Consider the following 24,815-nt stretch of genomic DNA (forward strand, 5'->3'; position numbering starts at 1 on the left):
GCGGGCATTTGGCTGGCTCAGTCAGTAGAGCACGTGACTCCTGGTTGTGACTCTAAGCCCCACACTGGGCGTGGAGCCTAGTCAGACAAACAAACAAACACAAAAACCAGTTTGTTGTACATCTGTCCAGACACGTTTTTTTTTTTTTTTGAGAATACCATTCATTCATTAATAAACCATTCAAAAACATTTATTAAACAACCACATGCCAGTCACTGTGTTAGGTTTGAGGGAAAGAGCAGTGACAAGACACATAAGTGCCTTGCTTTCTTGGAGCTTGTCTGTTTGGGGAATCAGGCATTAAATCATTAAAGCATAATTACCAAATTACGATTGTGATAACTGCTATGAAGGACAAGTACAGGATGATAAACTCTCTAGTCATGAGAATCAAGGAAGGCTTCCCTGAGGAAGTGGCATTTAAGCTAAAACTTGCAGAGGAGGGGGTAAAAAAAGCAAAGGGTGGGGGAGAGTAAGTAGGAAGAGAGGAAGAGTGTAACTAGCAACTGTGAATCACAGAGAAAGAAGAGCACAACAAATACCTCATGGCAGAAAACCTTGAACTCCTCAGTAAAGAGAGAAAGCCAGTGGGACTGGTGTGGGTGAGTGAAGGAGAGATGTGGGGTAAGTTGAGGCAGGAGAGGTAGGCAGGAGCCAGATTACACCAGAAAAGGGATTTGGGTATTACCTAAAGTCAGTGGGAACCTACTAAAAGGTTGTGAACAGGGTAGCAGTATGATCAGATTGGCTTGCTTGCTTTCTTTCTTTCTTTTTTTCTTTTTTACATAAATGGACATATACTTGTAAATATAAGCAGCAAGAAAACTCCTAAACATACCACACAGGTATTTTAAAAGTACAGCCTGTACTCATTATGTAACAGTATAAATATAAAAAGGAGTGTTGATGGGATGGGAGCAGTGGAGGTGGTGGTCTGAGCCTGGAGTCTGGGAAGGCAGGCATCATCCACCTTTCCGTTTATTTTGGGGAACTACTTGTTCATCTGACTTGACGCCAAGGTAGTATTTGGGTAAGCCAGGATGAAATCCCCATTTAAAAGTCTCCCCTTTCTTCAAAAGCTTCTAAAGTTTCTACCGAGATAACCCCATCCGTGGGTGGTATAGGGGACCACCTACAGGGTTTGATTTGAGAGGTGCTAAAAGACCACTCCTGCTCAGTGTAAACTTTGTCTGTCCTTCACTAGTGCCTGACATTCTCCCATCACGTTGCTATTCTGCTGAATCATCAACTGCCAGATAAGCTAACGCAGAACAGCCTACTGGATCTATCCCGCCTTCCTGGAATGGAACTGGGTTTTTGAGTTTTGTCAGGGCTGGGAGGGTTTGAAGTTACTTGAGACCACTGACTATGTAGTCGCATAGAGGAGCCATGAGACTGGACAGGTTATATCATTTTGGCTTAGGGTGGATCTGAGATCAGCTGATATGTACAGTCTGGACATATATATAGATGTGTATGGATTTAAACAGTAAAGATGTATCAGTGTACTTGCGGCATGCACATAACTTTATAGGCCCTGGGATTGGGCCAACCTGAGTTCAGATCGTAAGCTCTGCAATCTTGGCAAAGTTACAGCACCTATCTTATTTGGTGGTTGCGAGGATTTAATGAGCAATCTGTTTGAAGTCTTAGCGCTGGTCCATGGCATACAGCAAGTGCTTCATAAAAGTTACTGTTACGATTATATGTATGTTTATGCAAGTTATGTGTGTACATGTGCTTGTAGGTGCAGGTACGGACATCTAAGGGAGGTGGAGTGTTTAAGAACAAGAGAGGGAAGGAGGGAAAATGTTGCCCACCCCTGCAGCAGGAGTTCTGGCACTGGAGCAGACCTTTCTAGAGGGTGAGGCCACTGTGGAGCAGCTCACAGAGCAGAGGGCCCAGCTTTACCAAGTGGGAAAAAGAGCAAGGAACAAGGGTGTCAGACTACAAGGGGCTTCCTGATGAGCACAGAACCTATAAAAGTGGAAATTATTGAAGGAGACAGGCAACAGAATGGGATTTGATGTCACTGAAGCCCAAAAAAACCTTCATAAAAGAGAGATGAAAAAAGACTCGAAAATGGTCTCTGAAATTGACACATACTCAAATCTGGTGTCTGTGCTCAGAAGACATGTGACTTTGTCTGCTCCATCCTAAAGCCCCCTTCTGTTTTGAGCTCCATGTGTCTTTGCTTTTTCAGAAATAACATGGAAGAACTTTGTAAAACATGTAATCCATCACCATCCGTTCTCAGGCCTCTTGGTCCCCTCTTAAGATTTTCCCATGGAGTTGTGGCTAACTGCTTTCCACATCGTAAAGAACTGTCATCCTTAAGTTGAGAGAGAGGATATAGTTTAAAAAAAAAACAAACACCAGTTTCTTCTCTCAGCTCTACCTAACTTACTGGGCAACTTCAAGGAATCTCTTGATCTCTGTGGGCATAGCTGTCTCACCTGCAAAAGCAGTTGATTGGTCAGTTAGGGTCATTATCTTTTGACTTCCTGCCATCTCAGATGAGGTTTAGCTCCCTTCAACCATCTCTCCTCCCCTTAAAGCTGTATCACCATATGACATGGTAGTAAAAAGCACAGAACACCTGTCTCTTGCTGGCTGTGACTCCTGGAATGAGTTATTTAACCTCTCTGTGTCTCAGTTTCCTCTTTTGCAAATGAGGGTAAAGAAGAGTATAGTGAATTACCAGGTTGCTAAAAGGATTAAATGAGTTAATACAGGTAAAGGTAGAACAGTGCTTAGTGAAGATAAGGGCTACTATGGTGTTCAGTAATATTATTATTATTATTATTATTATTATTATTATTATGTACTTTATTGAATACCTCTGTGACTCTATTATTGGTAAATCAAGAAACGAAAATATAAGTATTATGTGGTGCTGCGAAAAGATTCCAATAGGCACTGGCAGGGAGAGAGTCTGGAACCATTGCTTTTCCTTTTTCAAAGCCTTTCTGTGCATTGATTTTTCAAAGAGGTGTATGTACTACCATAATGAGATTTTTTTTTAATTTATTTAAAGAGATTGAGCAAAAAGACCACTGAAGTCCGTCTCAAATCCACACATTCAAGTACTGACTCTGGTTTTTAAGGAGCAGTACTTTTTAGGTGACTGGGTTATCTTTGTTAGAGCTGCCATTAATATGTTTGACCTTTTCAGCAAATCCTTATAAAGGTTTAAAATAAACACAATCACCCTGGCATGTTTATAACTGAGCTGTGTTTCAACTTCTTGGATAAGAGAGACAATGAGAAAAGTGAAAATATAAACTGTAAATACTTAGCCTTGGGGGCTGGCTTATATTTTGTCCCCTGCAATCTTTTCCCAGAAATCAACTCAGTTACATGAAGGAAGGATCAGTCAGCAGGGTGAAGTCAGAAATTGCTGCTAGCTGCCAGGCGGTGAAAGGGTTAACAAAGGCTGAGTAAGGCGATCCTTGAAATGAGTAAGACTCAGAGTTGTTAAAGTTTTCAAAGCGTGGCAGCCGCTCTTGGGGGAAAGGAAGCCAGTTGGAGGAAGCCTGGCCAAGCAGAGGATCAGAGGATTGTGCTGAGCTGCACACAGCTGGGGTTACAAGCTCAAGGTTAGTGGCCCCCCGCGCGTCTCCCCAGAGCTGACATCTTTGGAGAGTTGTCTCAGGAGGGCACGGCGCCATCTCTCATCCCCGTAAGTCATGTCTGCTTCCCTTACTGGCGGGGCCACCCACCCTCCGGCCAAACCTCCTGGGCATTGTGCTCACCCAAAATTTGGCACTTGTGAGGACAGGTGACCTCTTCCGGGGAGACTTATCTCAACTGGAGACTTCTTTTCAGACATTTAAAAGGAAATTGTTACTGGAGTAAGGATGTTTTCAGACCACACACGCACACCTGTATACACTGCTCTGTCTGGATTTTTGCAGGTTGTGACCACAATCCAGAATTCCTATCTGCTTCAGGTGGAACTGAGAACAATTGTCCAAGAAACTAAACAGGCTGTGTGACGTCGTCTTCTGGGTGGAATATCGTCTCTGAGGCTAGAATAATCAGGGAAGAAAGAAGGGAGGGAGGGAGGGAGAAAAAAAGAAAGGGAAGGAGGGAGTGAGAGAAGGAGAAAAAAAGAAAAAAAGCTTCCAAGCACCCTGGCCTGTACTTAAGGCAAACAATTTGAAAATGCGTTTCTAGTAAGAATTTTTCTTGTGCAGTGCTAGAACAAAATAATGGGGGAAGGTGCACTGTGAAGGAAATAATTCTACATCTGCAGGAGGTTCAGATAAACTTATCTACACAACTTGTCTGCATGTGCTGCAGATAACAGATAAAAGTAGGGGAAGAAGGAGGAATAGATAGCTTCACAGAAATTGTGTTCCATGGGGGTCTTGCTGTGGGAACTGAAATTGACTGTCTGCGGCGGGGGGGGGTGGGGGGACCCCCTTCGAGGCCGAGAAGGCTCTTCTGCAGGCCCGTTTTGTCTCTGCTCTTGTTTGCATGCCGAGAGGCAATGAGTAAGTAGTCGGTCACCATGCTGAATGCTCCCTCAGATCCTTCAGCAGGCAGGAGTTGAGCCTTATACCTGCTAGCACTGAATCAGAATGAGTCATTTGAAACTTGGGTGCTGGAACAAAGTGCTTGCAAACTGCCTTATGAGACACTGCCTCCATGTAGGTGGGATATACCTCTCTGAGCAGTCACATTTTTTTCCTCTCTTCCTTTCTCATTCAAACAGGCAGGAATTCTGAAGCTCCCGTTAGGATAGACCCAGATCTGCCCCCTCGGCTCAGCTCACCCTACCATGCGGACTTTGCCCTTCCAGGTCAAGAGTGGAGTGTTAAAATAAAATGGATGATTTGACGTTACTTGATCTTCTGGAGTGTCCCGTGTGCTTTGAAAAGCTCGATGTCACGGCCAAAGTCCTCCCTTGCCAGCACACCTTCTGCAAACCATGTCTCCAGAGGATTTTCAAGGCCCACAAGGAGCTGAGGTGCCCGGAATGCAGGACCCTGGTGTTTTGCAGCATCGAGGCACTGCCGGCCAACCTGCTGCTCGTGCGTCTTCTAGACGGTGTGCGCTCGGGGCAGAGCTTGGGGAGAGGGGGCTCCTTCCGCAGGCCTGGTGTGCTGACCGCGCAGGACGGCAGGAGAGGCAAGAGTAACCCCAGAGCTCTACAGCCCAGCTCTTTCCGGCTGGTGCCTAATATCAGAATCCACATGGATGGGGTAAGAGAGATCTTATTTGTTCATTTCGTGTCCATTTGGAAGTTGGGTCTGTGTATACCAGCAGTTAGGGAACATCTTCCTTTCTTTAGTTACATTTCAAAGAGGTCTGCCAGTGATTCCCCAGAGGTAAGTTTCTGTGGGCAGTGGCCATTTTACGGAAACTCGGTGGAATCCTGAGCCTATCTAATCCATCCAGGAATTCTTAGAATTGTTAAAAGTCTCCCAGGTTGTCTCCCTTGTCTAGAAGGTAACAGTACAAAGAAAGCCTTCGTGATTATTCTTCATCTTTCACTTCTGCTGTTTGAGGCCAAACCAGAGGATGGGGAAAAGAGAGAAAAAAAAAATCCAGCTGCTTTTTGCTTTTGAGATCTTGGAGGAGTTTGCAAATGTCAGGTTTTGTTTCAATTTTACCCAACTCCCATCTTCCCACCCCAAGTCCTAAAGCGCTATTATGACAGTGCTCATTCATGATCCGTTCAAAGCTATTCTGATACTTGATGCCCAAAGACTGTGCAGGAGGAAAGCATGTCTGTGGGTGGACTGACTGACAGGAAGGCTGAGCTGTGAAGTAGAACCCATGTGTACAGGAGCCCTACAGGTGTCTTCATTTACAAAATGAATCAAACATACATAAAATGCACCTGAAAGGCTGCCATGAAACGAAAGGACCCGGTAGTGGCACGCAGGAGATCACGCTAATGCTTTTGGTGTCTGGATAATGCGAATCACTCTGGCCAACCATGCGAATGGATCCTGAGGACTGTGTCTGACCTGGCTGCAAACCTTTTGTGGGAGGCTGTGTTAAGGGCACATCTCAAGAGGATGATGCAGTCCTTGTGAGTCCAGCGAGATTTTGTGCACGGTCACCCCACGAGTCAGCATGTCAAAGTAGACACGGGAAGCTGTGACCTGGGTCGCTGGCATACTTAGAAAGTCAAGGCTGCATTGTGTGAAGTTCTTACCTAAAGCTAACTTCTTTAAAGCTGACAGCAGAGTCTCTCAACTCCATTGTGAAGAGTAACAGTGGGTGGGAGGGTCTTCTGCACATTCCTTTCCGCACAGCAGAATAGGCTTATGATGTGCATTCAGGACACTTTTCTAAACTATTCCTTCCAGCGGCTCACCCCTCTTTCCGGTCACTGCACCTCCAAGTTGCCCATGCAGCAAGGGAAAGTGGAAACAGTCAAAAAGGAGAGCAGGAAGACGTGGGCATTGGTGTGAGTTCTTCACTTCAGACTTTTTATTGCCATTGTGCTTGTATGTGTGACCACATTCCAGAAAAGGGCTTGGCGCCCTCCTTTCAGGCTTCCCATTAGCCCAAGGTCTAGTCATCAATCAGAATCCACACGCCTGGAGAAGGCAGGGTGGGGGTAGGGCAGCAAACTTATCTCAAGTGTCTTGTTTGTAGAGAGTAGGGCTCTATCTGGGGTCAGCAAATCCCCCTGTGAATTCCTAAGACCCAGCAGCCTGTTTCCTCCCCCACCCAGCAAAGTCTGACTTGCCTCCTGGTGGAGTATCATCACTCACTAAGAAAGCATTGCCAGACCGGCAGGAGGCAAGTCTCTCTCATCTTCATATATTTTCGTTCATGTTTTCATCTTTTTCGATGTGGCTATGTTGCTAAGAAAAGGTGCAGTGAATGTATCCCCAGCTACCAAGTTTTTGAACATAGAAGATTCCCAGGCCCCTCCTAGCATAGGGAGCTGTGGGATTAAGAGCTGATAATATGTAAGAGACAGCTGGTAAGATACTGCATGTCCCTGGAACTCTTTCACAAGGACTTGTAACATCAGACGAAGGTGCCAGTGACGGGGTTGTGCCCATCATCCAAGCTGCACCGGAGCAAGTCCTGTCGTGAGGCTGAAACACAGAAGAAGGCTGTTGAAGGCTACTGCTTTCAGGCAGGCCCTGGGTTGGTAAAGATGTTTCTGTAAGAGAGCGGTGCTGGCAGCCTCCCTCAGCCACCCCCGTTCCCTTCATTTTCCAAGCCATCCTTACTTGAAGTGGCTCATCTCCTCCCTTTTGCCTCTCTCACCGGGACTATGAACAAACCCGTTCCTGGATGTAAATATGGCTGTCATTCTGCAACCTGTCTCTGCTTCCAGGAATGTAGCCCTTTTCCGTAAGGGCAAAAGCAGGCATGCACCCCTCAGTTCAGAGAATTGAGGATTGTCTGGGACGCTGCACTGCCCTGAGAGTCAGAGGAGGCACTTGTATCCTCAGTCTAATCCTTACCAAGTTACTTACCCTCCCTGCCTCCTCAGTTTACCCAATTTAGTCAACAGCTAATAATACTTGCTACCCACCTTCCTCTGGGATGGTGTGAAAATTATCTTTGCAACATACTCTTATTGCTTTAGAAAACATATGCCGTGTGAATGCAAAGCATCATCATTATCATTAATTTAAACCTGCTGTATGACTTTGGACAAGCCACTTAAGTTTGCTGGGTCTCAATTTAAAATTCTATAAAATAGGAAAATGTATTGTAAAAACAGAGAGCCATTGTGAGGCTTAACTAATTAGTGTTTACCTAGCACTTTGGGATCCTCAGATGAAAGGCATTTGGAAGATCATTATCATAGTAAACATTATTATTGACTGTTTATTGTGCCCTGTCGTGCATGAGGAATTCTACAAAATGCAGAAGGAGTGATAGCCCTTGCAGGAGAGTGTAATAGGTATTATTGAACTTGAGTCTGTGATGAGTCCAGCCCAGGATAATACTAAGTATAAAGTACTGCCCTAAGAGGGCATAAATAACCTGTTGTCCCAGGGTACAATTTTGTAAAACACCTCTTCCAGGGAACCCGATGTTAACCTGGCCCTCTGAAAGAGTTCATTTAACTTCCTGCCTATGAGTTTGTTAAGCCCGAAGACTGTTGTGCTCACCTAGGCTCATGTAATAAACGGGCTCATCGAGAATTTTTTGTTGGCTCAAAGAGGCCGGGTGCTCCTTGTGCCAGCCAGCATGCCAGGGTGGAGCCAACAGTCACACCTCATGGTGCCAGCCCAAGAGAGAAAAAATAGTCCATTGTGCCTACCTGCCTGAAACCCTCCCAAGCCTACTGGGCAAAAAGAAAGCTTGGGAAATGGCTGTAGATTTCTACAGCGTGCAATTATTTCAAACCAACAGGTGAGATCGAAAGACTCTTGGACGGCCCCTGGCTGTGCAAATCCCACAGGTTCTTACTCCTTCCCTTACAGCAATCAAGCCAAAGGATCTTGGCAAGTCTTCCAGAAGATTACAGGCTTCTGAATAATTGATCTCTCCTCCTCGCTGTGTTCATTTTTAGAAATATTTCTGAATTAAGACAGGCAGTAAAGCAGCGAAGCTTGCGAACTTAGGTTTGAAAAATAGAAGAATTCAAATCCTGCTTGTGCTGCTCAGTTGTTGTATACTGTGGGTGAGTCATTTAAACTTGAGGGCCTCCAAGTCCCGATCTGTGAATTGGAGGTAACAGTAGTACCTAATTCAGAGGGATGTTGCAAGAAAGAAATGAAATGATTCATGCCAATTAGCTCTCAGCACAGGGACTGGCTCATACTAAGTGCTCAGTAAATGTTGTTGTTATTGAAGTGACTTAATATTTTTTACTCTAAATGGCACATCCTCTTCCACCGGCTTGTTAATGGAGTGTCATCCAAAGATGGCCCTTGGTACCCTGATTTTCAGCCTGTTTGATTTTTCTCCAAATGACCTATGGCTGTGATTCAGATGTGTGATTCTCCCCAACTTATGCTGGCTCGGCAGCACATTTCCAAGACTCTAAAGGAGGCAGGAACTGATTCAAGAAGGTAACTTGCTAGCAAACTTCACTTCCCCAAATAACAAGCTCAAATGAACACATATGCAGGGCAAGAACCTTCCACTTCCCGGCATCTCCAACTTCTTCATTAACTTCTCTCTCTCTTTTTTATTCTCCTGTCTCTTTATCCCTGACACAAATGTTGCTGCCCCAGGTCTTGCAAGGCCGGACTTTCTCCCTTCTTTGTTACACATCATGCCAACCACATACATTTCTGTCTCACTTGCCCCAGCTCAGCGAGAACATACCTGCCACCTCCAGCACACAGACCAGGTGACTGTGTCCTGGAAACTTTTTCAGCTGGTGTTGCAAGCCCCGAGGGGGGGAAAATCAGGTCAGAAAACACATGAGGGAATTGAGGCTGAGTAGAAACCAGAAGGCATCCAACTCCTTTCCTGGGTCTCAGCTGCTGTGTCCTGTGACACAGACAGTGCTTTCTGCTGAATTTGCAAGGGGAGTGAGACTGTCTGAAGCCCCTGAAAACAGCAAGCAGATGCCACCTGGGTCAGCAAGGACCACATGTGACAGGTGGAGGAACACATAAAGGCAGGAGCTGAGGTTGAGAAGTCAGAAGACCCAGATGGTTCTCCACCTTCACACACATTTTGCAAATCTTTCAAAAAACCATATGGCACCAAATTGGCTCTGCCCTCAACCTCTCTCTGTGTACCTCCTTCCGAGTCACAATCCCTTCCCTTTTATTGCTTACCATAATATTAAGGATATGTCATCAGATGGAGCTGGGTTTGTGCTGGGATTCAATTATTTGCCTTAGGCAGGGTCACTTAACCTCTCTTACCCTCAGTTTCCATATTTGTACAGTGGAGATAATAATGGCGTGCATATATCATCAGGCTCTTGTAAGATTAAAATGAGATAATGTATGTAAAAAGCTTAGCACAAATGCCTGGCACATCACAGATGCTAATAAATGTTAGCAACAGAAAATAACAAAACAATAACTGTAAAGGAGACAGTCTGCTGGCATGGGATCTGGAGTCCTTTGCACTCACACTTAAACATGCATGAAGCAAAAGGGAGAGCAAAAGGAAAGGGAGTTTTCAAAAAGACAGAACTACAGTGATGGAAAATAATTCTCAGTGGTGGGCAGAGGTTACAGTGTGAGAGAGGATGTGACTACAAAAGGATAGCACAAGAGAGTTTGGTTGGGTGAGGGAACCGTTGTGTACTCAGATAGCAGTGGCAGCTATAGGAGTCTATATATCTGTTAAAATTCATAGGCATATATACCAGGAGAAAAAAAGTCGGTTTTGCTGCCTAATGATGTTTAAAATATTTTTCAAAACAGAAAGGGAGCTAGCTCTTGTACGCTTCTTTTAGTCTCTGCCTGATTTCACCTAGCCCACTCTGATTTCCTTTCATCTCTTTATATATTGGGCTAGTGCTGGTTTTGAGAAGGACTTTGCCATCATTTGAATGATCAGGAAAATTCCTGCCGGTGGGCTTCTCTGTGTTTCAGTGAGCCATTCTATTACCTCTTTCAGGTTTTCTTATCAGTTAAAGCTGTTTGGCCCAAGTGTGGACAAACCCAACAGCTCAGTCCCCACAGGATGGCGCGACCAGAGGGGTGGGGCAGCTCTCCTTATGCAACCTCAATTATCCACCTCACCTAAGGGATTAGCCAATGCCTATTTTTCTGTTGTTTTCCTTTCCTCTTAGGAAAGGTTGCCTGCCCACATGTCCCTTCATAGGATAAAGAGAGATTATGAGCACACAGAGAGTGCTTATTCAGCCCTTTTGCTCACAAAAAGCATCCTCATCTGGCCCATTCCAGATGCCACTACATAGCTTTAGGCTTACATGGGACCAGCTCAAATACAGCTCTTCTCGATTTCCTTGTCTTCTCTCTTTCTCATTAAAAAAAAAAAAAATCATGCATATATATTAGAGAAGTCTTTCATAAGGTATATTCTGCAAACTACGAATGGATGTTCCACAGAGCTCCAGGGTCAAACAAACCTAAGCTTAAAACAGAGCCGAACATTGTTTCTTTGCGACAACACTTCTCAGAATTTTTAGCAAGCTAATGAATTGTGAGTCTCTAAGTGGTAAATTATAGTAAGAAATGTTCCCCAGATTTCTGTGGTAGTGGCATGCCCCTCTCCTCCCTTTTATTACTACCTTGGATAATATTGATTGTCCATGCAACAAATTTTGGAAAATGTCTCATATTAATGCAAAGGCAGCTGAGCCCCCAAAGAGAACCCCTATGGCAGTTAGGACTACTAACTCTTTCCAAGAAGAGTTTTAGGCAAGTCCTTGCCATTAGAAGATATTTTAGGAGTGCTATTTAAAACTCACCATCACCACCCTCTATACTGTTTATTTAGCTACTACTGATGTCCAGCTATAAGTACTATGGGAACACAGCAAAGTCAAGATTCTCACCTTCCCAGTGCTTACTCTCTAGGTGTAAAACCAACTAGTCAGTATACATGTAAATACACTTATGTATACATATACACACATATATATCCCTGATTTAAAGATATTACCCATTAGAAGATACGTTATCATTTTAGTTATATCTCCTAAGGGAAAAAGGAAACAGTACCATGTTAGATGTTCATTTTAAGATACAGCCAATTTTAGAAATGTTAAGATATGAAAAAAGGAGTGTCTTACTGTCTGATTTCATTTATATAAAATTCTAGAAATGGCAAAACTATCAACTATAGTGATTTGGGGGACAATGCAGATGTTTTATATGATGGTGTATAGGTTTGTCTAAATTCATCAAACTGTACTTAAAAAAGAGTGCATTTTTTTCTGTATAAATTATAACCCAGTAAAGTCAATTAAGATACAGAAGTCTTAGACTCAAGAAATGATGGTTTTTGAAAATGTCAGTGAGGTGGTTCATTCTGAAGGAAATGAAGTTTAGCCAATAAAAAGAATCTTCCTAGGAAAAAAAATAGTTGTTTTAATCATCAAGAAAAACATGGCCAACGGGTGAAAAGGCAGCATCTGTTCTGGGCATGTGGGTACTAGGAAAGGCAGGACGGGACAGGGATATCTCAAATAGAATCAAAGTTGGAGGAGAGAGAGAAGGAAACAGATGGAGAAGAGACCAGGTGAGTGGATCCCTAGCCTCAAACCACCACTGAGAAGACACATGTCGGGGACTCTGTACTAGTCTCCCCGCAGCCACACCGGTTCCATGTCATTTCACAGCCTATGGGCTGTATCTGCCTAATGGATTCAGTGCAGCCGGACAATGCTCCAAGGGGACGGCTGAGCTTACTGGCCAAGTGAGGAGCAGCCTCCACTTCACTGACAGAGACAAAGCCACTTTTTTCCCATAGACACGTTTGGGGTACCCGATACCCCTATCAGGTAGGAATGCCAGCCAGCACGTACAAAGGAAGTGGTAGAACACAGGCAAGGAAAGACAGACAAGCCCATTTGTCATGAGCAGTTTCCTGCAACTTGGGTCTTTGTCAGCCCCAGGGTCAAACAGCTCCAGATCCCCACGCTCAGAGGCCAGGACATTTAACAGACTGCTCCTAAGTGCCTGCTCTGTGCCAGGCTCTGTCTTGAAAGCTCACACCATCGAAACCTCATACCAGAGGTGCTCATGGACTCAGACCGCGGGACTCAAATAGCAGCTGAGTTCCCCTCCCATCTCTGTCACTGCTCCAGTCTTTCACGCAAGGGACAGAGAGAATGAGCGACTTGTTTTATGTCTCCATACTGTGCTCAGAGCACCCAGCCTACAGCCTGACCCATATTAGGAACCCCCGGATATTTTGTGGATGAGTGAATAAATAAATAAATACATTCATGTCTATGGTAGAGCTCATGAAATCATGAAATAACTCCTAATGATGCAGAAATGAATTCTTCACGGATCAAGCCATTAGAGAGCTATGTGAGGAATGAGCAGCACGTTATATTAGGTGTAAAGTCATGCAGTGGCTGAAACCTTCTAGAGGTGAATCACTTCATGAAATACCTTTTTGGGTGACAGACAGCACTGTCCAGAAAACAGTGTCCAAGTTCAAAACCACTTGGCTCATGAATTGTTAACCCTAAGAACATAGGAAATGCCACTCCATGTATGGCTAAACTTTCGCGTCAGTTATCACAAATTTTATGTGCTCCTTTGATCTTGGGAGAAACATTATCTGGAGTTCATTGACACTGAGTCACAGAGATACCAGTGACAGAAAGGTAGAGCCTCTAAAAGACTTTGCCACTGGAGTTATGAGCTGAATTGACCTGGCCCCCAATATGAAGGGAAGGCAGCATTTCAAGTAGGAACATGGCCCTTGTACCTTTCATGCTGCTAAACCTACATCGTGCATATATGAAACATGCATAAGATTTACCATTTCCGTCATTTTAGGTGTGCTACCATTAATATATTGATAATTAATACATTATTGTGCAACCGTTGCCACTGTTGGTCTCCAGAAGTTGTTCATCATTCTTTACTGAAATGTACCAATTAAGTGGTAACTCTACATTGCCCTCAGTATGTATTTATGTATTTTTTTTTAATTTTTTTTTAATGTTTATTTATTTTTAAGACAGAGAGAGACACAGCATGAACGGGGGAGGAGCAGAGAGAGAGGGAGACACAGAATCGGAAACAGGCTCCAGGCTCTGAGCCATCAGCCCAGAGCCTGACTCGGGGCTCGAACTCATGGACCGCGAGATTGTGACCTGAGCTGAAGTCGGACGTTTAACCGACTGAGCCACCCAGGCGCCCCATGTGTATTTTTTTTTCAACTTCTTTCTCAGGACACCTGGGTGGCTCAGTCGGTTAAGCATCCGACTCTTGGTTTCAGCTCAGGTTGTGATCTCACAGTTCATGAGGTTGAGCCCTGCATGGGGCTATGTGCTGACAGCGCAGAGCCTGCTTGGGATTCTCTCTCCCTCTCCTCTCTCTCAAAATAAATAAATAAACTTAAAAAAAAAAAAAAAAACTTCTTTCCAAATAAGAGAAATAGGCATTTTAGTATCATTTTTAAAATATGTATTTCAATTTTCTGTTGCTTCTGACCTTAGTCTTCCAATAAAATAAGTAAATAAGACAATGCTGTGATTCAGGACAACGGCTCTCTACTCATGTACTGGCTGTGTGCTTCTGGGCAAATTACTTAGTGACTCCAGGCATCGTTGCTATAAAACAGAAACAGTCAGCTCACCTCACAGGGTTATTGGGAGGATTTAACAAGGTGATATCTATAATGTGCTTAGCCAGGGTCTGGACAAAGAAAGGTTCTAGTAAAGGTTAACTGTCCGCTTGCACTCTCTTTTAAAGTACTACCACACTTCCTGCATTTGGACTGCTTTTTTACTGCATGTAAACACGGAGCTACAGCAATCAGGGCATCACTTGGAGGATAAATCAAGATCCTTCATGTAAAGTTCTTAGCACAGGACATGACACATGGTAAACCCAGTGACAGTGAATATGAGGAACTGTTGTTACTATTTCCCATTCATTCAACAGACACGTACAGAATGCTTTTTATGAATACGACTCTTGGCTGGGCTCTAGTGATGAACAGAAATAAATAAGATATGATCCTTGTCCTCAAAGAACTTAAGATCTTTTGAGAGAGCCATGCAAAGTAATCATTATGATGCAGTTAATTAAGGCAGTGAGATGGGTGCAACTGTTGTCTCTATTTTCTCATAAAAGATTTGTGCTCAATACAAGTTCGTATAAGACAAAAAAAGGGTAGAAAATGGTTACAGATAAAAATTTACAGCATCCTCTCTTTGGTTTGGGGGCAGTTATGGAGGTTGCAGATGGTCTAATCCTAAGTGCCCAAGCATTTACAGAAACCCATGACACTGGGGATTACAACCCTCAGAATAAGTGAGAGGCACATACACTGGGTGGTGAGTTCTGGTGTCACAGTCCTGATGCTGCTGGTTTTGGAAAATGGGCCTGTCAGCCACCATTCACAGACACAGCATAGAAAGCCAAGAGAAGAGGTGGGAGAACGTGGACTATTCACCATTACCCTTCCCCGAGAGGCTAATGGGAAAACTTTAGCCTGGAGATCACGAGAAATAAGGCACATACTCCTGGGGTGCCTGAAACAGATCACCCAAGCTCAGGGCTTCAGCCAAACTACCAGTGTTAGAGAAGGCAAGAATGAAACTCTCTGGCAGCCAGGAAACCTGGCTCATGTGGCCACTGCAGCCCATCCTTAGGTCTCAGTGTAGCTGGCCATAGGTTCCTCCTCAAGTCCCCAGAGTCCCCAGTGCTGTCGTCCCCCGGCCTCCACAGCACGCATCAGACTATATGGCGTTTTCCACTCACTTCTCTTTCCTACTGGATCATAAGCCCCATGTGGTTAAGGAGGTATGTTGTCTCCTCTGTAGCTCACACAGTGCATGAAATGCAAACAGCATTCAGTAAGTATTTAATTACTGAATGCATACTGCTTGCCATGTTGCAAGAAACTGCAATTAGATTCAGCAGCTTCATGGCTGAGGAGCTCCTGGTGTCTTCCCCTGAGGCTAGAGGAGAGGGGATATACCAGCCATTTTGTCCCCAGGATCCTCTCCAGCCCCTGTCTCGTTGACAAGGGTGTTTCTTGATGTCAAGCCAGGTGTGTTAGGAATGGCACATAGGTGCTTTCAGGGGTTTCAGAGGTAATTGGGAGATGAAAAAAGAAGTCCAACCAGAATGGAGCCAGGTAGGAACACCAACGGAAGGATGTGCCACAAACCTCTGAGCACGTTGCCCTGGTTTTGCAGAATTAAAGATGATATTGGTGCATATAGTATTTTAATTGGTTGCCAAGGCAATGCAGCAGAATCAGTGGGCATGGGGCAGGAATAGAACTCTGCAGAGCTGTGTTCAGGAGGGGTGTTTGTGATATTAACAAGCTGCATGGAGCTGAGAAAGGCAAGGCTGCAATAAATCTTATCTGGGACTTTTGCTTAATAAACAAGAATGGCAGAGAAAAGGAGGGGCAGAGGAGAAATCTTCCCTTGCTGGCTCTCTGGAGAAGCAGGAAAGACAGTCTTCTGGATTTCAAATTTCTCCTTGGACTGGTAAATTCCCATAGATGAGGAAAATCCAAGTAGATTGGTTCCATGCAATTGGTTCCATGGGAGGGGGAATAGGGTGATTGAAGAATGGAAGGAGATGGCCATGTTCTCTTCCTCTTGAGAGATCCTAAAAGGATCCAGGATCCAGGAGCCTGCATTTTAACAGAAAGAAGATGTCCCATCCCCTCCTTTGGTATTAGAGAATTTCTGATTAAATATCTTTTTATTGTTTTATTTTTGTTTTCTAAAGATTTTGAAACACTAGGATTTTTTTTTTCATTATTGTAAAACATGTTCTGGGTTTCCTAATTTGGCCATTCTAGCTGCTATCCCAAGGCCTAGCGAATCCAGCAGACTTCATCGTGTGGAGTGACTGTCCTGATTGCTTGGGCAAGGAGTGATGGACCAGGGAGGAGAGAAGCCAGAGAGGAGGTGGAAATAGATATTAGCACCTTAATAACAACATCCATCACATCATTTACACCATGTGCCAGACACTGTGCGAAATATACATGGTTTTCCTTGAATCCTCCTAACAACCCATGCAAGTCAGTGGTATTTTCCCACTTAATAGATGAGTAAACTGTTAGGAAGTGTCAGAAACAGGATATGAACCAGGTCTGCCTGCATCCAAGGACTGGGCTCTTAACCAGATCAGTCCAGGTGACCAAGACTGGTTGCCCAAGTATGGCTGTTCCCTTGGAGCTCCACACAGCTTTGCACTCTCTACCACAGCTGGTTGGTACCTGTTGGCACCAAAAGTACCATTCTAATGTTGCTGATAAGCTTTCAGAGCATGATGTAATCTGTGGCCAACCCAGTTCCACGTTAATGATATGCTGTGTCTTAACTGGGTGCTTCTTGGTCAGAAATTTAAGGTTTTAAGTGGTAGATATGAGTTAAGGTGAACAGAGACGGAAATGAGAGGGAGGGAATGGAGTCAGAGAAAAGAGGAGGGTAGAGAAGAGAAAGGCAGAAAAGTTTGCATCTGTGATCTACACTGGGGCAACAAAAACCAACAAGGGAGAAGGAGAAAAGGGAGGAAAGCTGATCAAGGGACCACATGCACAAGGGCAGAGTACTTGGAGAGATATGTTATCAGGAGTTAGGACAAGCTCTGATCCAGAACCAGTCTGCTTTGCCTAGAAATGCAAACAGAGTCAGAACACAAATATTTATGCTCTGTTCCTTTTGGAAACCTGTCATCTGGATTGGCAAAATGGTCCTAGGTGGGGACAAATAGAGCCTGAAATTCAGGAAAGTCAGCTTCTAATCCTGCCTTAGCTGAAAACCAACCATGTGACATGAAATGTACCTGAGCGCTTAACGTGTGAGCAATTACTGTACTTACAAGAAAAGTCCCAGATTCTTTAAATCTCAAGATTCTAGCGTCTCAAATTTAAAACTTATCCTTTTTATATTTTACAGATTATACAAACGATACACAAGAATCGGAATTTAAAGAAATAAAATATAAAGGTTTTCAGAAAAATAGGTACCATTTTTGAGCCTTTACCGTCTTCAAGGGACTGTGCTAAATACTTTACCTGCAAAGGCTTTTAAATCCACAGAGCAACAGATAAGGAAACTGAGGCTCAGAAATACTGAGTAGCTTGCCCACAGCTTGCCACTATGTGAGTACATAGATTAAGTGCACGCCCACATTCTTGACCACTCTTGACATTATACTGGTTAACCGTGCAGCAACAGTAGCTCTCCCTCTCTTGCGCAAGGAGTATATCTAGAACATACTTCTGTAACTTATTAACGTGGCTTTTATAAGTTTCTCCAAGTCATGTTACCTTTGTAAATGTTGTCACTCTAGAACTACATAGTACCAACCACATGTACAAGGATTGAGTGAGCCCTCTGATTCCTTTAATATTATAGAATCACATGCCTGAAAGAGATCTTAAAAGTCCTCTGAGCCAACCATTTCTCCTATGCTTCAGTCCTCTCTTGGACTTCCCACGTAACCGGTGCATTTAAATCTCCAGTATGGGAGAGTTTTCTATGCCTGAACCCACTCTTATTGCCCCAACCTCTAGGCAGCAGTATTAGAAAAGTCTTCCTGCAATTGAGCCAACAAGACACAGCTATCCTTTCTTTGGATAGGGAGACCAAAGGTCATTGAAGGCAACTTAGAAGGTGTGCATTTTATTCTTATGTCTTATTTTCTCCAGGCTGAAGTACTTCACTTAGTTCACCTGGTGAGCAGGTTTTAAGTCACCTGGTGAGCTGGTCTTAACCCAGGGGGTGAGATCCAAGAAGAGGAGCAGGGGCTCTGAAGTCATAATAGTTGATTGAAAATCCCAGCTTTACCTCTTGTTAGCTGTGTGACCTTGTGCAAGTCATTTAATCCCCCTTAGCCCTGATCTCTTCCTCTGAAAATGGGGTAACAGTACCTGCCATATGCATTTGTTCTGAGGATTAAATGAGATAGTACATGTGACACATTCAAGGACTGATCCATAAATGCATACTTAAGACATGTTAATAATTTTTATTATTCTTCACTATTATTATTGCCAGTCTCTCTGCATTGGTACCCATCTTATTTCACGGAGGGCACCTGCTCCAGAGTCCAGTTGCTGTCTGTTTAAACTGCCCACAAAGAAACGTAACAGAGTTTCATCCTATGAAAGATCTCCAAATTAACTCCACACTAGCTTTCAGGTAGCTTCAGGAACAACTGCCACACTCCTCAAGAGTCTCTCTTGGGATCTCTTCCTGGTAGAGAGCCTCTAGCTATAACAAGCCTTGCTACAACAACAGTATTATAGGAACGTTACTCTTAAAAACACCGTAGAAAATACCTTTTTCATCATGCTCTAAGTTGTGGAGGGCACATTTAACCTTTCTGTGGTGCATGGTAGGTTACTGGTATAAAATAAACTCAATAAAAGGAAGAAATTGTGCACTGAAATAATAATACCACTAGTATTAACTCATTACATAAATATATATTGAGTGCTTAAATAAATATGTATTGAGTGCTATAACCATAAGCAAGACAGACATATAATATACACTCTTCTGGGGTAGATAAAAAGAACCAAGACCCCCCATGGTCTTAGGTCCCCCCAGAATCAGACCCTATCATGAACACTGAGTGCTTACAGATTATTTGGGAAGTATAATGACATTGGCAGGAGAGTGGGGATATCATACAAAGGAGGGATGGTGGCTGGTGTTATGAAGCCATTTATCACAGGGGATGACTAGAGCTCAATCCTTCAGGAAAGCTCTGGGAAACAGTGTAAAACTCAGACCTCAGAATCATCCTGGCCAACAGATGAAAGATCTGGGGTATTGATGCCCATGTACCTGTCACTCATTGGCTAAGAACTGCCCCATGGGCCAAAATAGTTTCTAGAGGGTCAAGGGAAGGCTTCCTACAAAATTGTAGATGTTGACTATTGGAAGTGAGGCTGGATTACACAGAAATGGTAAAGTGATCTGAAAAGATGAGGGTAGAGTACCATCAGCATCATGCACACATACCAAATTACCAAAATAATCACAAATTGTGATCAGTTTACTGAATAAACTAACTCTACACAAAGGTATAAAATAAAGGGTGAAAGGGAAGGCTTCTGACCAGAGTAGTCAAAGAATGCCTTGTTAAGAGGAGGCATTTTTGCTGAGACCTGAAGAATGAGAGGAAGACAGTTCCATGAAGGGCAGAGAATTGGGGTACAGCTCTGGAGAACATCTTGAGCTCTGTTCCCAGAGGGCAGAGGGAGCTTAGTGAGTCTAGGGAACTGACTGGAGACCCAGATGGCTACAGGGGAAGGTCTAGAGGACCGAGGTGCTATGGTGATCAAAGAGATTGGATCCTACTGGCAATCAGAAAGATCAAAGATGGGAAGTAATTTGACCTGATTTTCAGTTTAATATTTACTTTGGCTCCTGTGTGAGAAATTAACATCTGTGGGACAAGAATGGTAGCAGAAGACCAATTCTAGTCTTCTCGGTGGGTGGCCCGGACTAAGATGGTGGCAGTGATGGAGAGAAGTGGATGGATATGAGAGCAAATCTGGAAGTAGAAACAGGAGAACTTGCTGCAATCTGGACTCTAAGCATCACTAACTCTTACTGTGCTAATAAGCACTTCCATTTGACTCTTGCAACCGCTGCATGAGGTATTACCTTCATTCCCATTTTACAGATGGGAAGACCAAGGTTCAGAAAGATTAATTTGCTGGAGGTCACACCAAGAATAAGAGACAAAGGTGGATGTGGCCAAAGCTGATGCTCTTAAAGAGCTCTCTGGTAGCACTAAAACAGAGAGGTGGGGTCAGCTGCATGTCCCCTTCTCGGAATGTGCACATCACCGTTCACTTCAGTGGCAGCACTTGTAGGATGTCTATGAGGCAGAGGAACAATCATAGGCATTAAAAACAGAAGACATGGGTTTGAATCCCAGCTCTCTCACTTTCTATCATTATAACTCTTGGCCTCAGTTTCCTTCCCAATAAAGTCACATAACACCTACTTCAAATGGTTATTCTTGAGATTAAGTGGTACGTTGTAAAGCTCAATCAGTAGGGTATCCCAGCATCAATTCAGACCGTGTCCCCAGGTGCCCCCACCTGGGAGCAGAACTGGGGCCAAGTCAGGCTCCCTCCTTTAAGAGTTGGTTCAGAAGACTTGACTGAGCAGACTCGGGGACGGGTTCCTTCAAAGGGGAACTCATCTAAGCAAATTCCTCCCACAACTCTGTCTGCGGCCTGACCTAGACTGGGTACTGCATAAAGGCACTCCTGAACCAAGTTCATCTCAGGCTTTTTTGAAAAATGCCACCTTATAAGGGATCATAAAGCATAGATGCTGAGAGCTACCAAAGACTGTAAAAAACATCTAGTCCAATGTCTCACACAAACGTGGAGTCTAAGGCTTAGTGAGAGGAGTAGACTTTCCAAGGCCTCACATTTGCCAGTAAATAGGCACAAGGACCAGAGTCCAGGTCTCCTGAATCTCAGTCCGAGCACCTTGTATTTTACCAAACTGCCTTGCATCTTGCCGTGTCATTGTAATTAGTTTGCTGGGCTTGGGTCAGAGGCCTCCAAACCAGATTTCAGCATAAAGAATATTTTTAGAAACATGAACACATTCAGATCATGTCTAGTGTTTTGCAGCGTGGCCTCTTCAGGGCACTTTCAGACCTCTGGCGCCCACTGCAATTTGGTTTGAGAAGCAAATAACCATTTACGTAGCCTCACAGTTTATGCCAATTTTGAGCCTCAAAAGGCAGTTTCCAAAGACTTAGGGGATAGAAAAAGGGAGACGCAATACAGAGAGACAGAGAATAAAACTAAGTGGCAATGAAAACATGTTTCAAATGAAAAGCAAAAGGTCTGAAAACGGTACATGTGGAATTAGCAGCAAATGCCTCCGACTTCATGGACACCATTATGTAAAAATCACTTTTGTCAGCAACCTTTTGCCTAATCCCAACTCTTTTAGTGTTGCTTTTTAATGTTCAAAATTATTTCCAAAGAATGGAAGTGATTACTGGGTCACAGGGGATGATATTTGTGAGGCTCCCTTACATAATATTAATTTGCTTTCATCTGTGTTCACAAAACACTTTCAATCACAAGTCACAGAAACCCACCTCAAACCAGCTCAACTACAAGTGTGAATGTGTTACCTCAAAGAATGGGAACCGCAGGGCCTCTTAAAGACCCAGATTGTCCTGTCAGATCACTTTCCTCTGTCTTGATTCCACCTCTTTCTACATATTGGCATCATTCACTCCAAGTGCAAAGGCCATTTTCCATGATGCACATAGAAGAAGGTGCATCCTCCCAGGTACTTAGTGACAAACAATAGAATCTACTGCAAAAACAGATTTAAGAGACAGGATTTGTTTAAAAAAAAAAAAAAAGAGGACATGAAGTAGTTCAAAGAATTTCTAGGAGGGCCACAAAGCCTGATTTGAGGCCACCTTGCCAGGAACAACGCCCCCCGGTGATCAAAGGCTGACTTCCAGGGCTGACTTGACTGGCACTGAACACTGAGGCCCTTCCCAGCCCTGCTCCTAATACTGCAGCTGGAGGTCACCCTGGCTTTAGCAAACTCTGCCACCGTCCCACAGAGTGGAGGCAAGTCTACCCTGGTCCCCTCTTCATGTCACGAGCTCCCACTTCAAATTCAAGTCAGGTCTCTGCAACTGACAAAGCCTAAACCCCCGAGTCCAAGCCATACCGATAAAGCAAGGCATCTTCACTTCTCAATTTTGAGGCAGTTTCTGCCACCCACCAAGATTTATAAGGTGGGCGTCTTCCCAAACATAGAAAGGGGGTTCAGATACAGGCATTCAAAGGAATCACAAATACGTACTGTAAGAAACATGGCAACAGCTCAGATTTACACTGCTCCACCCCTACAACGGGGACAGAAGGAAGGTCTCTTTCAGCGCCATCTAGATCAGTGCCTAGCAATTAGTAAATATGTGCCAGTTTGAAATGACCCAGAAGCTTTAACAATTAAAGCCTGATTCCAAATCCTAAGACTCCTTTGTGTCTGATGCTGAGGAGACTACGATGGAATTAAAGTCATCTGTTCTCTTCATTTCCCTGTGTCTGAAAGATTTGTTCCCTGATCTTTAGTTTAAGATGGCCAGGTTGACCTACCTCACTTGGTCTAACTTTTATGGCTGTTTAATTTCTTCGTTGGAGGTAGGGGGAAGGGACATAGTATTTCTGACAAATGGAAATCTGGCATTTTTACCAATGGCAGTCTACTGAACTAGAAAATGAGACTCTTACCTAGGAAGAATATTAACAGGATGTAAGATTGCTATTGGCACTTCAAGATACATTAGCAGGGTCAAAACTGGGATCAAAAAGAACTCAATAGGCAAGGCAGATGGCACATACAATTCTCAGTTTCATTGAAAACAGGGCAGGAAGTTAAAATGCAATCCCTCAAAGAGCTTTCACAGGTAGTGTGATATTTGATAGCAGCAAGCAACTGATGGAAATTTTTATACAGATGCTGAAATTAGCTTTGCTAACACATATTCCTGTGGTGAGCACTACCCAACCTTGACTCTTGCAAAGTTGCCCACAGAGATAAAATGAAGAGGGCTAACTGATAACATTTTCTGAAGACAGGAGGATTTTTCAGGAACCACTGCATTCCTGCCTCTATCCTCCCCTCTCCCCCGTCATGTCAGTTCAAAAGAGTTTGTGGTGGGGAAAAGTCCCGAGGGGGTCATCCTTAGATGTCACTTGTGACAGTTTCCCTAATTTGGTAGTAAACATAAGAACATATTGAGTCATGAGAATTTTCTCATTTCTCAGTAAAGCACATTGTTCGACTCCTCTCCAGACTACTCCTGACTCTGGCCTGGGGAAGGGGAGAGAGCCCATGAGAGAGAACATTGCAGAGGCAGATGCCGTCATGCTCAGTATTCTAGGTGCAGACAGGGAACTATTTCAGGATTCTCTGGAATGAAAGTACTCCAATTTCTGAAATACAGGAAATAATCATTGTGATTGGTGGTGACAAGAATTTTTTTTAGCTTTGATCTAAAAATAGAAGGAGTCTGGGCATCCACTTGGGCACATGCACTGTAACCACAGTGGTTTTGTCATTTTAAGTGAAGTTGCTGACTGAGGCTGTCAATTCAGCAAGAAAGAGAAGTTGGCCAAGCCACAGTCGTTAACCTCAAGTGTCGATTTTTATTGATACTGTTTAGACCAATGTATCCAAGGAAATTTCCTCTGCATGAACCCAGTTTATCAGCTGTATGTATGAGGGCCTTTTCAGTTGTAATTTGAAAAGTTCCTTGCCAAACTAACTTGAAAAAAAAATGGGAGATGTTTTCGTGGAGATGTGACAAGTGGATCTTAGGCATGGCAGTATCTAGGAGTTCACAGTCATCTGAATTCTGTATGTAACTCTCTGGCTCTCACCTCTGCCTACTGCAGCTTTCTTCATTCTCAGGAAAGTTCTTTCCTGGAGAAAGATACTGGCAGCCAAAGTCTATGTCATTCTTAAAGCTCTTAATCTTAGACAAATTGAGGATTTCTTCTTCCATGACAGCTCTACCAAGGAGACTCCAATTAGCTTACCTTGGTCTCCAGTGCTTCTCTAAGAGCGATTGAGGTGAATAGGATAGAAGGAATACTCTGATTGGTCAGGACTAGGTCACATGGCCAACTCTGAAGCCAGAGGGCAGAGCAGGGTCAGCCCACCTAAACACCTCAGGGACTGAGCAGAATTACTAGAGAGTAAAGGAGAGTTAGTTCACGAGAGAAGAGAGTCTGTGCAGACCAATGTCTCAGTAAGAATACATTTAAATCCTGGGTACATTTTTAGGTTATTAACTTTTTATGCACAGAAGTTAAAAGCAAAAAGAACCAAAATTCAAAGTACCCCACCAACACCTTATTATTTCCCCGAACTTTCTCACTTTCCATCCAGCCTCTTCATCACTGCACAAATCAGTCTATCAAAATCCTGCTCAAACTTTCTAAGGTCCTGTTCCAATGCTGCCTCTTTAGAAAATCTTCTCAGTTGGTCCCGTGAGACTCTGTCTCCCTGCTCTGTTCCTGTATGAACTGGCACTACCTTGCCCTGCCTTTTATATGTATTTTATATAATACATATAAAAAAATACATTTTTTATATGTATTATATATGCATGGTTTTGCCTTATGCCCTCTGCCCCCTGCACTCAGAGGATACTTTTTTATTTTTTCAGAAAGAGAGAGGGTGCAAGTGAGCAAAGGGCAGAGAT

The 24,815-nt window shown here is 43.7% G+C and overlaps 1 protein-coding gene across 1 annotated transcript in view; it reads left to right on the forward strand.

Moving 5' to 3' along the window:
• The first annotated feature begins 4,832 nt into the window (after positions 1-4,832).
• Positions 4,833-24,815, forward strand: part of SH3RF2 (SH3 domain containing ring finger 2) — a 111,510-nt gene continuing 91,527 nt past the window's right edge. The window contains exon 1 of the mRNA XM_047101944.1: positions 4,833-5,210. Coding sequence (XP_046957900.1) covers positions 4,833-5,210 — 378 coding nt within the window. The remainder of the gene's footprint in view (positions 5,211-24,815) is intronic.

This window comes from Lynx rufus, unplaced genomic scaffold (assembly GCF_022079265.1).
Source record: "Lynx rufus isolate CCGP_SWC_20201006 ecotype Redwood Valley unplaced genomic scaffold, mLynRuf1.p SCAF_1, whole genome shotgun sequence".
Lineage (NCBI taxonomy): Eukaryota > Metazoa > Chordata > Mammalia > Carnivora > Felidae > Lynx > Lynx rufus.